Source organism: Puccinia triticina, chromosome 5A, assembly GCF_026914185.1.
Source record: "Puccinia triticina chromosome 5A, complete sequence".
Taxonomy (NCBI): domain Eukaryota; kingdom Fungi; phylum Basidiomycota; class Pucciniomycetes; order Pucciniales; family Pucciniaceae; genus Puccinia; species Puccinia triticina.
In genome coordinates this window covers 2,881,306-2,897,227 of record NC_070562.1, presented here as the reverse complement: position 1 = coordinate 2,897,227, position 15,922 = coordinate 2,881,306, and the positions used below count along the sequence as shown (strand labels likewise).

Genomic DNA, 15,922 nt, shown 5'->3' with positions numbered 1-15,922 from the left:
GCTTCTAAGTGGATGTGAAAAATATCTGTTGATCATTAATTTCGGGTTTCATTCAGGAGAATATAATATATAACAACAACCGTGGCAATGTGTGAAAACCATATTGATGAATAAAGCACAAGATGGCAACAATGAGATGTTGGTATTCACCACCGACTCTGCATCTCTGGGACTTTATGAGAAATAATGATAATGATAGTTGCCAAGTTGAAAACAGTAATACAATCAAATGTGCATTTAGAGGTGGTTGTGGGATGCAACGGTGATGAAAGGGGAAAAAAAGGTAATGTGTAACAATGGTCTATCTATGTATGGAATGAAGTATGTGGCATGCTGAGTGAAAAGTTTTAATACAACACCTCAGAAGCAAGAAGAAAGAAGCAGCAGAAGAAGATAATCGAGGAATTAGGGGGTTGAGAATTATCTACATCCTTTTCTGACGGCCAGAGCCGGTGGCTGAGCTGATTTGTTTCATCCTGAACTCTCTCCTCTCGAGAGTGAAATCTTTAGTATGTTTATTACCCCAACCTAACAAAGGAATCACGATCGCCGTCATATTATCTCTCCTTTGTTTTGGAAGTATGTAGACACAACAACAAGCAAATGAACACCTCAGAGTTAGTCTGCTTGTGTTGTTAATTGGATAGGGGAAGGAAAAGGACTGACCCTCCTAGAGTTTCGGCAAACTCGACCACCTTTTTTGCTGCTTCAGTCGGTGTTTTAGTTCGTTTGCATAGGTCGATAATTTCTTGATTCGTGATCACGTTCGAGATCCCATCGGAAACTAGGACCAAAAATTCCCAATCTTCGCCTGTTTTTTTTACCAGACATAGTTTGAGTTTGTTTTTTCTTGGAATACAAGAGAGAGCTGAAGGATTGACCATTGATGATTCGGTTGACAATGTCCGGTTCGCCAGTGACGCCCAAGGATTTGAAGCTAGCGTCGCCCAGGCCGCGAGAATTAGCGAGACTGCCGCCCCAGCGAGATTCGCCGAAGCTATCGGTGATCAAACCGGTCCCGATCCTGCGTAACCTCTCGGATTCGACTCGTGAGTCGGGATGATGATTTTCGGTCAAGGGCACGACTTTGCCGTCGATGGCCGAACAGAGCAGTCCGGCAGTATCGCCGAGATGGCCGACGATGAGGGAAAGGAGTGGGGAACTGAAGTACGGATATATGGTCGATTTGGAATCCTCACTCTCGACCGGTAAAGGTGTCAAGATCACCGTCGTCGTCACTGCGCCCGATTTTGGGAAGCTGGTGATTAGCTGTTGGTCGGCCAATAAGAAGCTGAGCGACAGTCGTTCGTCGACCCCCATGACCGGTGGCTGTTTTTTCTCATCTTGTGCTCCTTCCTTGCGTGCAGTCTTACCATCGTCTGGTGTCGGAGGGGGGTCATAGACTTCCTGCGCGATCTCCTCTAAAAATCCTCCCCTGAACCTTCTGAAATATCCTCCGATCGATCGGTACTTTCTGATCACCTTGGGGATATCGCTCGGCTGAGATTCCTCGATGATTCTCGAGAGGTTCTTGGACAAGTATTCGGCCGAGTCAGTTCCGCCATGACCATCGATGACGCCTACGAACAGACTCTGAAACTCCTTGGCGTTTTTTTGGTCACTTGCTGCTCCGCCGCCTCTCTCTTCCTGATGATCCTCGACCCTTCTCCGGGTGCGATATTTTGCTTGATTATTGGCGATGAGTTTTTGGTAGTGCTCAGCCTTCTTGGCAGTCTTAGTGAGTTCTGAATGGTTGAGATGCAGACTAGCGACAGTGAAGTAGTCCTCCTGGTAGGGTCTTTCGCCGCGTGACTGGGCTATTCCAAGGGTCGAATCGGATTCCAGCGAGAGCTTGATCTTCCCGATCCTCGGGATCTCGTAGGTCTGCGTCAGTCGTGGTTTGTAGGCCTCGTGTGATGATGCTTGTCTGCGTATTGTTGAGCTAGGAAGGCTGAGAGTGGTTCGTTTGGAGAGAATGGCCCAGCGACGAGCAAACGGCAGCGGGCACAGCATCGTGTTGACTGGGTGGTGTCTCCCTCCAAAGTCAATATGTCAAGTGCTACAAATACTACACCCATCTTGATGACGCCGCCAATCCTTCTCAAGATCCTTATAAAAATTGGAACATTTCCCTGTCTTTCCCATCCTGGCAAAACACCCTTCATCACATCTGAGGCTCTGCCGAAATATTCACATAAATTTGGAGCATATTTTGTAAAAAAATGAAATGACACTCGGGCTACAAAACATGAATACAGCTTGATCTACTTACGGCAAAAAACAATAACTCTGATGTCAGTTATGTATGTAGAGTGCTTTTTTCCAGTTCGATGTCCTTGAGAAGTGAGGTTGTCGGGTGATTGTACAGTCTCGGGGTGTTGGACATTTTGCCTGCTGTCCGCTCAACCGCGTCATCAGCCTCCACCTCCACCTCAACATCGTACACATATCCCAACTCGACCCACAATGCCCGTGAGTTGAGCGCTGACTCCAACCTTTCAAGCCTGGGGGTACTGAACCAGACCCCTGCGATTGGGATTTCCAGGCCTACCATTCGACTTATAACGATGCAAGGGATTATCGACCAGTCGCCAACATGGTCATCCTACCTGTTCGTTCCAAGATTCGTGGACCAGCACCACCTCTAGGTCAGTTTCATGAAACCACTAATGATAAAGGGAAGAAATATTGATCGATCAGTTGTTCTACGTCTACCCACAGCCAACCCGAGCGACATGGATATCGTGGACGAAGCCCTAGACCTATTCAAATCGAACTGTTTATTCAGGAACTTCGAGATCAAGGGATTCGCAGACCGAGTGTTGATCTACTTGATCCTCTTCATCTCAGACTGTCTCAATCGGATCAGCCAACTCAAACCTCACCAGAATAATAAGAACGAGGCTAGCAAACAACTCTTGACCTACAGCTTGGATAACTTTTACTTACCCGGCGAACCAGGCTTCCCTATGAACGGTATCTATGCCCCTCCTAAGGATAAATTCGAGGCTGGTTAGTCACTTTCCCTGTCATCCTCTTGTAGTAGCTTTTTCTATTCGATTTCAAAACGTATCACTCACCACATCCATCGTTCTGACTCTGTCGTGATCAAACGACCTGTAGATCTTCTGAAACAATATCTCACTCAGATCAGGCAAGAATGTTCGATCCGATTGATCGAAAAAGTTTACAATACGCCCGATGGAAAACCTAGTAAATGGTGGATGTGTTTCCAGAAGTAAGCACAACTGACAAACTAAATGGGAAACAGATGCTTTATTTACTGACCTGTTGACCTTTCTTTTTTTCTGAACACATCGTACCTCGGAACATCTCTCTAATGAAAACTCCCGTACCAACCACCATCAAACATTACTTCTGTTCTACCACGATTTCGTAGGAGGAAATTCATGGGGAAAAGCTTGTCTTAAAACCAAGAGAAGCAAAGAAACAGACTCCCTCAGCAAAAAAACAAAACCCTGCGCTGATTCTCACTGAACACTTTTAGCCTGGCCTTTTCGGAGTATTCCATGCTGCTTTATATGCATCTTTTTCTCAAATACTACTTCCTTGTACTTAGATCGCCTTGCCTGTGAATTTATGATTGAATGTATTGAATGTTTCTCCATGATTAAAAAACAGAAGAATTACGTTTTTTTCTACAAGTATGACAAAGCTGTGTATATGCTGGAGAGATGATCTTACCAGACAGTCACTGTATATGAATGTTTCGGGATGGTATGAATTTGTTTTTTGATGCTGTAGCTATTTAGTAACCAAACTGATTATGATCACTGTTGATCTTGGAAGGAGAGTTTAACCCCTCCAAACTTGACAGCTTCATTTTGGTTGGCCAAGACTCAAGTGACCCATGAATGAACTTTTTGAATTTGATCTTAACGAAAAAGAGCATCTCATTTTCGTGTTCTAGAAATGAATGCAGTTTCGAATGGGATAATTTTGTATATGCATACATGTAATGCACTTTTATCTTTGCCCTGGGAGTTCCTTGGGTTTTCTCCGAAGGGAATTATTCTCTCGAGCAACCACCAACGATGGCGTCAACTTCAGCCTCGGCCATCCCTCATCATCGGATCAGGAACGTCTGCATCGTGAGTTCGTTCATACCTACTATCTGTGATGACCTCCAATCCTAAGGTATATAACAACAGCTGATTTTACGTTTCTTTTTGCTTCCAGTTAGCTCATGTGGACCATGGCAAGTCCAGCTATGCAGACTCTCTCCTGGCTGCGAATAACATAATTACCCCCAAGATGGCCGGCAAGCTGCGTTACTTGGACTCGCGACCGGACGAACAGGAACGTGGGATTACGATGAAATCAAGTGCCGTCTCTCTTTCATATGCCACTCTTCGGTTGGATGGCGATGGCGTAGAACAACTGGAACAATTCAGGATCAATCTCATCGATACACCCGGTCATGTCGATTTCACAACCGAAGTTTCAACTGCTAGTCGTTTGTGTGATGGCGCTTTGGTCTTGGTTGACGTGGTCGAAGGAGTTTGCACGCAAGTATGACATCGTTCAAATTATTTGCATCAAGCTGAAAAAGTCTCCTCCAGTTCCTAATTCCTCATCTTTTACTTGATTCTCCCAGACCATCTCGGTACTTCGGCAGGTTTGGAACGAACAACTAAAACCTATTCTCGTAATTAACAAAGTTGATCGTCTGATTGTCGAACTAAGGTTATCACCTACTGAGGCCTACTATCATCTAGTTAGATTAGTCGAACAGGTGAATGCAATCATGGGATCATTCTTTTTTACCGATCGGATGGAACAAGATCTCAGGTGGAGAGAGGCGGCTGAAAAATCAGAACTGCAATCCAGCTCAATCCCCGATAAACAATTCACAGAGACCGACGATAAGGATATCTACTTCGATCCAACCAAGGGCGACGTGATCTTCTCATCTGCAATCGACAATTGGTCTTTCAATATCGCTAGCTTTGCCGCCATGTGGTCAAAAAAACTCGGTATCGAGCAAGCCAAACTTGAAAAGTGTCTATGGGGCGATTTCTTTTTCGATCCCAAGTCCAAAAAGGTTTTAAACAAGAAGCAAGCCAGCCAAAAAGGTACACTCAAACCAATGTTTGTTCAGTTCGTACTTGATAACCTATGGGCGGTTTACGATTCTGTCGTCCTCAATCCGTCAGTCTCAACCATCCATATTTGAATATTTACGCCAGAGACTTAGGTACTGACACTTTTGTTTTTTTTCCCAGGGATGCTATGAAAACTGAAAAGATTATCCAGAGTCTGGGTCTGAAGATTAGACTTCAAGATCTCAGGTCGAAGGACTCCAAAAATCTGTTGCTCGCGATTTGTTCGCAGTGGCTTCCGATATCAAACACCACCTTTCGCACGATCGTTGCCAAAGTTCCTGATCCGATCACCTCTCAATCTACACGGCTCCCGAAAATGCTATATCCTTACCTTCCGGACTTGACCCAAGCTCTCCCTCACAGCAACATCGAACGCGACCTCTACGCAGGCAAATCAGACGATTCCAGCCATATTGTCATTTATGTCAGTAAGATGTTTGCCGTACCAATCAGCGAATTGCCCCAGTTTCAGCGGAAACAGCTCACCGCTGAAGAAATGAGGGAAATGGGCAGAGCTGCTCGGGTTCGCACCCAAGCTGCTCATGACGCTGTCCCCCTGGACATCACAGCTTCAGCAAAAATCGTCGATGAGGCTGCTCCCGTTCCTGAACCACGTTCTGAATTGCCATCGACAAGCCCTACTCCTCCTCCTGATGGAGAATTGACTCAGCCAGAAGAACCGGCAAATGTGGCGGAGGAACCTCCCCCTGAAGAAGGAGAAGCTCTGATAGGATTTGCTCGAATATACTCCGGTACAGTCAAAGTCAACCAGAAATTAACATGCGTCCTACCCAAGTACAATTCGAAAAATTCTACAGAAGCTAGCGCTGCTCATTTCAAGTCAGTAACCATCGAAAACCTTTACATCATCATGGGAAGGTCTTTGGTCGAGACATCAGAAGTCAGAGCTGGACACGTGTTTGGTATCGGTGGTCTTGCTGGTAAGGTTCTGAGGAACGCGACGCTGTGTGGACCACCGGCTTCCAAGGGAAATGACGATGAGGCGAATATTCAATTGTCTGAGCTAATCAACTTGGCCGGGGTCCAACTTACGGTAAGCGCTCTGAAATCCTGGTATCCTGGGCACACATCGCATTTTTCTTGGATGGTCCTAATGGAAATTTTTGCTTGCAGTCCGCACCGATCGTCCGTGTTTCACTCGAACCCAAACAACCTTCAGACATGCCTAAACTAGTAGAAGGATTAAAACTGCTGAATCAGTCTGATCCCTGTGTCGAAACTCTGATTCAAGACACCGGTGAGCATGTTATCTTAACCGCGGGTGAACTGCATCTAGAGGTAAGTCTTTTTTCTAAGAGCCGTGGGGGCAAGTTTGAGTCACGCAAGGCTGACTATTTTTTTCCTTCTTTTGAGGGGATCAGCGATGCTTAAGAGATCTGAGGGAAAGGTTTGCAAAAATCCGGATTCAAGCTTCCAAACCGATCGTACCGTTTCGTGAGACTGCTGTTCGTGGCGTTGGTAAGCTCTAAGTGTCTCATCAAATCGCAGAATAAACAAAATACTGATCTTTTTGAGGCGTGGATTTCACCGCTTGCCAATATTAAGACATGCCACCCCCTAAGACTAAAGACCAACCTCGAGGCACGATCAGTGGCTCTGTATTGGGCGGCTTGATTTCGTTTACTGTTCGCGCTATCCCCTTGCCTGAAACGATCACGAATTATTTAGCCAAGCATCCCGACATGATGAGAAAGATTTCCTTGCGTCAGGAGCGCAAGCTTAATCCAATGACCAGTATGTCCGACTCGGCGGGTGCTGAACTTTCCTCAAACAACAAGGATTCAGAAGCTTTGATGAACGAGGCTCAGGATGAGCAGAACGCCGATATTGGACAAGCTTCGAATGATTATGATTCTGCCTTTTGGGCCGGTCTGGAAGACGTTTGCAAAAGTTCTACGAATGCGCCTGGAAACGAGATCGATGTCACAAAATTGGTAGATTCGATTTGGGCCTTTGGGCCCAAAAGGAGTGGCCCAAATCTGCTATTAGACAAACTTCCCGGATCAATACGATCGTGAGTTAATTCAAGGATTCTGAAAATCCTGGAAGCTTCAAACTGAATTTCGGGCAACCACCATGTCATTCCTTTGTGCAGGTTAAGAAAGCCTGACAAATCCAATTCTCGGCCGGTGGTAAAAGACCTGGAGGAAGGGTCCAAGTCAGATCACACAATCGAGAGTGATTCAACCCAGTTGATATCGATCAGGGACTTTGATGATTCCATCGAAACCGCCTTCCAACTGGCTACCTTCAAAGGACCTTTATGCGCTGAGCCGATGTCAGGAATGTGTTTCTCAATCGAGGCATTAGACATTGATAGTAATGATCTACCGGCATCGGTGGAAACCAGTCAGTTATCCTCAGCTATCTTGCATGCTCGATCTTTGGGTCTTGCTACATACTGATTTGGATGATTATCTTTGTCATCGTGGCCTGGGACATGCAGTTCGCTCGAAATGGTCGCAACTTACGGGAGAATTGATTTCATCGGCACAGGAAGCTTTCAGAAGTGCCTTCCTTGATTGGTCCCCTCGATTAATGTTGGCAATGTATACTTGTGAGATTCAAGCAACCAGTAAGTAAAACTGAGCGAAAATAGTTGCGCTCCTAGTCAATCAGATCACCGCCAATATTGAATTGCTTGATGATGATGATGATTTCTAGCCGAAGTGTTAGGAAAAGTGTATGGAGTAATCGCCCGAAGAAAAGGGATCATCAAATCCGAAGAGATCAAAGATGGGACGACGTTCTATACGATTGGGGCGAAATTGCCGATCATCGAATCCTTCGGTTTCAATGATGAATTGATGAAGAAAACATCGGGGATCGCTCTACCTCAACTGATCTTTGACGGATTTGAAATCTTGTTTGATCAGGATCCATTCTGGATCCCTAAAACTGAGGAAGAATTAGAAGACTTTGGCTCGATTGCTGATAAAGAAAACTTAGCCAGAAAGTATATGGATCAAGTTAGAAAGCGTAAAGTAAATTACCTTTTTCTTTCTTTCATCACTTTGATGTCATATTTTCAATAAGTCAAAGAAAAACATCAAAGAGTCTTTGCCTCATATCACCTATTTTTCAAACACTAACAATGGAATATCTTTCTGTAGGGAATGTTTGTTGAGAAGAAAATTGTTCAACATGCAGAAAAACAGAGAACTATGAAGCGATAAGGATCTTGAATATAGTTTTTCTTTTCTTCGACAAACGCATTTCAATCATTATCTCTACCAACGGCGAAAGCCCTGGACATTAGATTGAACAATCCCCTTCCACACGCATTTACATCTAAATCTTGATGTTTCCTATATATTTTCTTGATACACATGGCAAACTTTACAATGATTCTAATCCGCACATTTTCCGATTGAGTAGACTGAAAGGAATGCATGTAAAGTGATTATTATTATTTCATTAGGAAGAGAGATAGATCAACTGACGGTCTAGTGACTGGACTGTCCTACTTGTTGTGGTGTCTAGTATGTAGAACTGCTTTGCTCCAAGAATAAAAAAATATCCTGAGGTCGCAAGAGACCCTCAAAATCATAATCCAAGTCTCAACGAAACCCTGGTCAACAATTTTATTGTTTGTGTACAATCCAGGTCAGCATTGATCTGGATGCACCTCAGGCTTCATTTGACCACCCAAATTTGGCTAGAAAAGTAACAGTTTAGCCAAGATACCCAACCTAAGTTTTTTTTCATCCATACATATTAGAGCTTGAATCAGTGATTTTACTTTGTGAAACACTCAACACTCACATGCTCCTCTTAGCTTAAATATTAGTAATCTCAAAAACAGAAGTGGAGCCCCACAATAGAATAGGCCAATTCTCTAAAAGACAAGCAATCATCAACATCTATCAATTAGCCCGGTTGGGTGTTTTATGTCCCCCACTAGAAATGATGTTGCTGATTGATAAAATAGGAAGCTTATAATGCCTTAAAATGGCCATGGGAATTGGACTTTTGGCAAAAAATGATGTCAAATGCAGTTGATTGTAATTAAAAATTTGCTGGTCAAGGCCCAATGTGGGACTTCCCGTCACCCAAAAGGCTTGATTTAGAGGAGGCCGCTAAAACTTGTTTGCTGGTGAAAACTCCACATCAATCAATTTTCACCAGCCAGTAAGAGCCAATGGGAAGTCCTCCATTGTGTTGGGAAAAATGTGACATGGAAGCAGAAGCATATCAGATTTGTAGCGGCCCTCCTTGAGGAACTTGTGCTCAAGGACTATTGTGTGAGTTTGTCCACCCCGCATTCTAACAGTTTTCACCAGCAAACAAGGTTTAGCGCCTCCTGCTAAATCTAGCCATTTGGGCGAAGGGAAGTCCTCTATTCTATCTGAGACTGAGGACCTCAGGAAGATCATCCTGGGCCCAGTATGAGACCATTCCTGCTTTGTTATTTTGACGATGAGGGTTTAACTTTGGGTGGCCCGCCAGAACGATTTTTCAATAATTTGGCTGATATGGCATTTCTTTTCCCGGAGCATCATGACCTGCGCGGCAGAGCGGTCGTTTCGGAAGGTTTGCTGCGATGCTGCGTTTGCGCAGAAACGTACCCACAAGCTTACCGATGTATTCCACACCTATAAAAAGCACGGTCAGAGGTTGGTGGCGCAGATAGCCCACAACGACGCCGTCGAAAGAAGTAGTACGTAGCAGGTCAGTGTTTCAACTCACTCTTCTTCCCTCCTCTCGTTCGAATTGGAATCGGAATGATGAATGATATACTGGCACCAGTCAAGCGTTCACTCGCTGAAAACATCCCTGGGCTCGCTCAATTAATATATATACGCTATAGCGTAGTCCCTGACCATTACCATTCGCAAACGACCCCCTTTCTTACAGTTCCTTGACGATCGACGATCTGCTAACCAACAACTTGATCTTTGTTCCTTGTGCAGGTCAGCTGCAAGACTCGTAACGACAGCAGGCCACATGAAATGGTGCTGCAGCCTCATCTTATCAACTTTGTACTTGAATTAATCACACACAACACAAATGTAATCTAGTGCTCCTCGTCATCCATAGCTTGCGCTTGTTACCTCATTTCTTTTCCTTATTGCGATTGTCCTATTCAGAAATACATTGACTGCTAGCAAAAGTATATTCAACTCATTATTGCAGTCACCGTGTAAACTATGCCACACCTCGATCTATGAGTACGCAGAGTTCTCGTTGGGACTTGGACTGAGTGCCTTAATATTGCATGAACCTGTTGGGTTTGTTCAATGGAGGACTTCCCTTCGATTTACACGGCCGTGTAAAGTTAGATTTGGCACTTGTAAAGCCAGATTTTTACACCCTGGTTTTACACGCACTTTTCAGCGGCTAGATCAAACCAGAACATCCCTCTCGATGGCTGGTACAGACCGGTCATCGAGAGGGTCGACGCAACCCTCTAGATGCCCGGTCGAGACCGGCCATCGAGAGTACACCCTCTCGATGGCCGGTATAGACCGGTCATCGCGAGGACATAGCCCACTCGATGATCGGCCTGTACCTCGAGAGGACACATCCCTCTCGATGGCCGGTACAGACCGGCCATCGAGAGAGAGGGCACCACCCTCTGGCAGATCTGTGCCGGTCATCGAGGGGGTACATCTGTACCGGCCATCGAGAGGCTTGAGTCCTCTCGATGACCCGCGTTGTGTCCTCTTGATGTCCTACCCACCGGTCATCGAGAGGCATGTGTCCTCTCGATGACTGGTACAGAGGACACATCTGTACCGGGCATCGAGAGGACACTGTACCCTCTCAATGACCGGTCCGTACCGGCGATCGAGAGGGGTCTGTACTCTCGATGACCGGTCTGTACCGGCCATCGAGAGGGATGTGTCCTCTCAAGGTACAGGCCGGTCATCGAGTGGGCTGTGTCCTCTCGATGACCGGTCTATACCGGTCATCGAGAGGGCTGTGTACTCTCGATGACCGGTTTAACAATGAGGGATGAGGCCCGAGTTGCTGGAATACCTGGGGTTGTAAATCTGGCAGGTATTCTGGCATCTCAAGCCTGCGGAAAAGCTTCTAAAGCTAAAAATTACAAGGTGAGTCAGATCTGACTTTACATGTGTCAGATCTGACTTTGCACAGCTGTGTAAATCGAAGGGAAGTCCTCCAATGTCAAAAAGGCGAAGAAAGTGGGAGAAAAAGGATCAATCAGAGGCTAATAATTTAGAGCTGAGGAAAATGTTCTCCTGGGGTCTCCCCAGTCACTTCTTTGACAACCGCAGGACCGATCTTATTCAAGCGGCCGCTGAGTGAGATCCAGTTTTGGATAAACTTGTCAGTCAACAGTTGGGCATGTTCCTGGGTTTCGATCATCGTTCGGAACTGCTCCGAGCTGTTGAGGAGATCAAGAATCTTCAATGCGTTTGGGTATCGGACGAATCTGGCATAATCCGGCTGATGGAAGTATTTGAGATATTCCAAATAACTTCTCAAGGTCATACACAGGTCAATGTGATAACCACAGGATAAAATTTTTGAGGAGTATACTTGTCGGCAGATTAAAAAGTGAATGGTGGAGATGGGGGACTCACTTGATCATTGTCTCAGAGCGAAGGGCCCCATTTAATGTTAACTCTTGGACGAAATGGGGGTTGGCGAGGGATTGCACAAACTACAAAGCAGCGCGCAGCATTGTCATCAGTTTCTGATTGTGCTGTCCCTGTTTGAACTCGAAAGGAGAGGATACTCAACTTCCAAGTCTTCCTCGAACCGCACTTGATTGGCCTGCTTGTCTTTTTGGAGGCCGTTACTGTCAGTCGGGTTATTCGTGTTGCTGGCCATTGCAATACCGAAAGTTTTCCAAGAATGCTCGGCCCTCGCCTGAGGACACTGTAAACTGCTAATCCCCCGCACCTGAACCCGACCACCGGGCCGGCCTCTGCTCGCGAGTCGGCCTTCTCCGCGGACCAGCATGACCACCAACCGCAAGCACCGGAACAAGGCCTGTCTCAACTGCAGAGCAGGAAAGGTATGCACTCACCCAAATGCGAGCTTGTACAGCCTCTCCGTCGACCGCACGAAGTGCGGGAGAGCCTTGTGTCTAAAACGCGCATGCTCGCGTCTCACGGTTGGGCTTCTGAGGTCCTTTTTGTTTGTAAAAATCATGTAAAATACACACAACCACCCAGTGGATAATAGTGTTGGGCAGGGTGTGCCCAAGATGGGGGTCTTCATCCCCATCAAGAAGGATTTTGAATTTTTCAAAAATTGTATGTGTAGGATTTTTTACAAGCCAATTTTAGTCCAACATGACTTTTTTTTTTTTCTTTAAAACAAACCATTCCTTATGTAATCAATAGAGGACAAGACTGTCATCCCAGGATGGTATTGTCTTTAACAAAAAGCTTGGACCTCTGTCCGCTTTTTGTATGGATATATCACTAGTCCTCTAGCTATTTGAAATCAGTTTCTGCCTTGGACATCCCACAGCTGCCATGCTCCCTCTCAGATCAGAAAGCGGCTGGGTTGTTGGTTGGCCCATCCGTTGGGGCAGAGGGGAGTGGGTGATAATTGTTATGGGTGGGCTATAGGGTCTACAAGTTGCCCTGGTTCCAAATATGAACTCAGATTCTCACTAGCTGTACTCCGAGATCATGTACTGGAGAATGGTGGCTCTGGGGGTGATTTTTGGCTTTGGCCTTGTCTGACAGATGTCAGGATAAAACCCAGCAAAAAAAAGACAGTATGTCTTAAACAAATACCAAGTCAAGGCGGAAAAGGTCCAAGCTTTTTGGTAAAGACAATGAATAGAAAAATTTTGGAGGACTTTTATGAAGGAGGAATGCTGATTGAGAAGCCAAGAATCAACTTCAGTTCAATCTTGAAGAGTCAGATTTTCAGATTTTTGTGATCTTGCAAAAATTCCTGCTGGTCCAATTTTCAATATTTTCCTTTGAAAATTGGATGAGGAGGTCCACACCATTCTCCTCTGTGGGCTGCCTGCCCCCCCGCAGAAGAGGGACTTCACAAGTTCAACCCAAATTCTCATACAACTTATCATGCTCACCTTGGCCTTTCAATCCATGTAGACCAAATTTGATGCAGTCAAACCAATCTGTTTGTTGTACAAACGCTTGGGCCCCCAGCAGCAGTTGCAGTGCAAGTAAGATCAACCACCAAAGTGGCTAGAATCTGTTGTCTGTCCTAACCGGACCCTCCATTCCTACCTACATGCCGCAGGGAGGTCTGGCAGGGGGTTTCCGGCATGTGGTCCCTTGCCGGTTGCGTGTGGCTCAACGCACTGCTGCGCCTTGGTTGACGCTAACACTGTGGTATGCTTTATGGTATCCCATATACCAAAATCAAAATTTTCTGCTTTTCTTTCTTATTTCTATTAGTTTTACTCTTAATCTCCCTTTTCCTCTTATCAATCACTTAATATTCCTCAAAATTCAGTCTCTAGGGACAAATTCACCCCTAGTCTTGCCTTACAGAACACTCAGAAGTTACATACTCTTATACACTCACAATACCCCTTACAACCCCAAACAGTTACACAATCCACATTTACAACACTTAGTTACATACCCGGTTACATAAATAGCTACATACATATTTACACATAGCTGCATCATTACTTACATACATACAGTGTACACATGCAGGTGCTAAATGCATGTGATAGCTGCATGCACTAGCTGCATGCGCTAGTGGATTTTTGTTGCATAATGACAGCAGGTGACCTGGTTACAGCATGACTACACTAACATTCTGTCCTGACCAATCACACCTCCTGATTCAGCCTGCATGTCATAACCCATAATCACCTGTACTGTCCTGACCAATCACATTCACCCATTCAGCATGTGTACTAGCCAAAAACCCTCATGTACCTAGCTAAAATCTCTCATGTGGAGCTCCTCTGGAGCTAAAATCCCTCACTGTTGTCTATAAAAGGAGGCTCTCCTCCCCTGTTGTAACTTTGCCCCCCAGCAGACTACCTGCACTCAGTTTCCCCTATAACAAAGTACACAACTGCTCACTCCACAATATATCAGTCACCCTATATTTTGGTTTTACACACATTACAAAACACTTACACACAAAATAACAAATCTACACAACACTCACATTACATAACACAAACCTCTGAGGGGTCCTCTTTGACCAACTATCACCTGGTTGAAGTCCAGACTCCTCACTCATAACACATTTTAGCAACTTCATTGCACCCACTTTATAACAACAGTTATCTTTTTGATAACACTCTAATATCACTAAATTAAACCTGCCAATCTGAGATTGGTGGGCTTGTTTTAGTGTCTAGTGAACCAGGAAAGGCAGAGGTTTCCTCATACATCCCTTTCTGCACTCAGCAAAAGGTTCTCAGAAACACTTTTGAGCTTTACAACGCTCTCTCTTAGTCTACACCACAGAGTGTAGTTGACTGTGTCTCAACACAAAAATTGGGGTTGGGCCAACCCTTCCGCGTCCCGTCAGATATTTGGGCGGGAAAAGATGGCACCCGCAGTTGGCTTGACTGCCAGCGTAGGGTTGGTGTCAAACCACTCTGTCAGCCCACGGTCAAGCAAACTCCCCACACCGGTTTGACGTTGGTGCACTGCTGTCAGCCCTGCATCCAATGTTGGTCTGCCGTAGGTGCCGCAGTCAGGATTGGGTCAAGAGACCTGAGGGCAACTTGCAAAAAGTACTTTTTCCCTGGGGCTTGAACCCATGATGACCAGCTCATCTTGATCAGCACTTGAGTCCAGACATCAATGATGACCACTAGACCATGGCAGACTTTTTAAAAGTAGAACACAGTGATATGCATTATATCTCTTGAATCCAGGGTTTACTGAGTATTATGAGCAAAGCAGACACTCTCATTCTTCTCAAGACCTCACTTTTGTTTTTATTTTTTTTGTGATTTCTCTCCTATTTAGCCTTTTTCCTTACATGGAAACAGGCACAGAGAACCTATTTGATTTTTTTTTTTGGTTGGCTTGACGTTGGCTTCCTCAGCTGGGTAAGCCCTGGCCGGCTGGCAAGTCGTGGTGGACTTGCACTTGACCAACTGGTCAAGCCAACAAGTCCCTCAGGCTGGCCCAACCAGATGAGGTTGTTGGCCTGCCTACTGAGGCCACCTCATGTTGGTTGGGTAAGTTGGATTACCCCGGTCAACCCAAGTGCAATGCCAATGTAATGGTCAGCAGGGTTGGCATTACACTTGGGTCAGATGGGTCAGACCAACGTACACATGACTCATTGCTGCCCTTGACCAACCTCCACTGTCAGATAAAGGGCAGACAGGTCAAGCAGACTCAAGTCCACCCTTTTTCAGACTCCACAGTTGAGCCAGCACACTGCATCTCAAAAAATGAACCCGTGGTGTAGATGTGCTGGCACAGCCGTCTGCTCACTGGTGAGAGTCCTGGAAGTCAGTAAGTGACTTCCCCAGACTCTTGTGTGTGGGTCGGGGGAGGATTAGTCCCCAATCCTTTGTGCTGCGCTCTTGTGGTGCTTCTCTTTGTTGAAGTCCCCCGGGAGGGGGGACTTGACAGGGAGAAGTTCCTGAGGGATGAGAAGGCAGTGGACCAGATCCTCCCAGAGCAGAAAGTACCCGGAGGGTGTGAGGGCAAAGGCACTAGACCCATCACTCTGGCTTGGGAGAGCTCAGAGCCATGTGCCTAAGCAGATTCTGCTCCTGCCCAAACAGGTGGGAAAGAAAAAAAGGGGGGGATACAGCTGCATTACTCCCAGGAGGAATGGAGGGGGCTAGCTGATCAGCACTTCTGGAGCTCTTTGAGAAAACT

The 15,922-nt window shown here is 45.7% G+C and overlaps 4 protein-coding genes across 4 annotated transcripts; 2 read left to right on the top strand and 2 right to left on the bottom strand.

Annotated features, from left to right (window-relative positions):
• Positions 1-424: 424 nt before the first annotated feature.
• PtA15_5A357 (uncharacterized protein) lies at positions 425-2,013 on the bottom strand (the record flags this gene model as incomplete). Its single annotated transcript, XM_053169109.1, has 3 exons — positions 425-566; positions 667-811; positions 882-2,013. The coding sequence occupies 3 exons, from the start codon at positions 2,011-2,013 to the stop codon at positions 425-427; spliced, it is 1,419 nt and encodes a 472-aa protein (XP_053020339.1).
• Positions 2,014-2,466: 453 nt separating this feature from the next.
• On the top strand, positions 2,467-3,431 carry PtA15_5A356 (uncharacterized protein; the record flags this gene model as incomplete). Its single annotated transcript, XM_053169108.1, has 5 exons — positions 2,467-2,472; positions 2,546-2,648; positions 2,722-3,012; positions 3,124-3,238; positions 3,401-3,431. 5 exons carry the CDS (start codon positions 2,467-2,469, stop codon positions 3,429-3,431), a joined length of 546 nt encoding a protein of 181 aa, XP_053020338.1.
• A 624-nt stretch (positions 3,432-4,055) lies between these two features.
• On the top strand, positions 4,056-8,323 carry PtA15_5A355 (uncharacterized protein; the record flags this gene model as incomplete). Its single annotated transcript, XM_053169107.1, has 11 exons — positions 4,056-4,112; positions 4,201-4,533; positions 4,619-5,172; positions 5,247-6,180; positions 6,261-6,425; positions 6,509-6,605; positions 6,693-7,161; positions 7,243-7,496; positions 7,594-7,722; positions 7,812-8,131; positions 8,261-8,323. 11 exons carry the CDS (start codon positions 4,056-4,058, stop codon positions 8,321-8,323), a joined length of 3,375 nt encoding a protein of 1,124 aa, XP_053020337.1.
• A 3,007-nt stretch (positions 8,324-11,330) lies between these two features.
• PtA15_5A354 (uncharacterized protein) lies at positions 11,331-11,948 on the bottom strand (the record flags this gene model as incomplete). Its single annotated transcript, XM_053169106.1, has 3 exons — positions 11,331-11,592; positions 11,699-11,778; positions 11,859-11,948. The coding sequence occupies 3 exons, from the start codon at positions 11,946-11,948 to the stop codon at positions 11,331-11,333; spliced, it is 432 nt and encodes a 143-aa protein (XP_053020336.1).
• Positions 11,949-15,922: the final 3,974 nt, after the last annotated feature.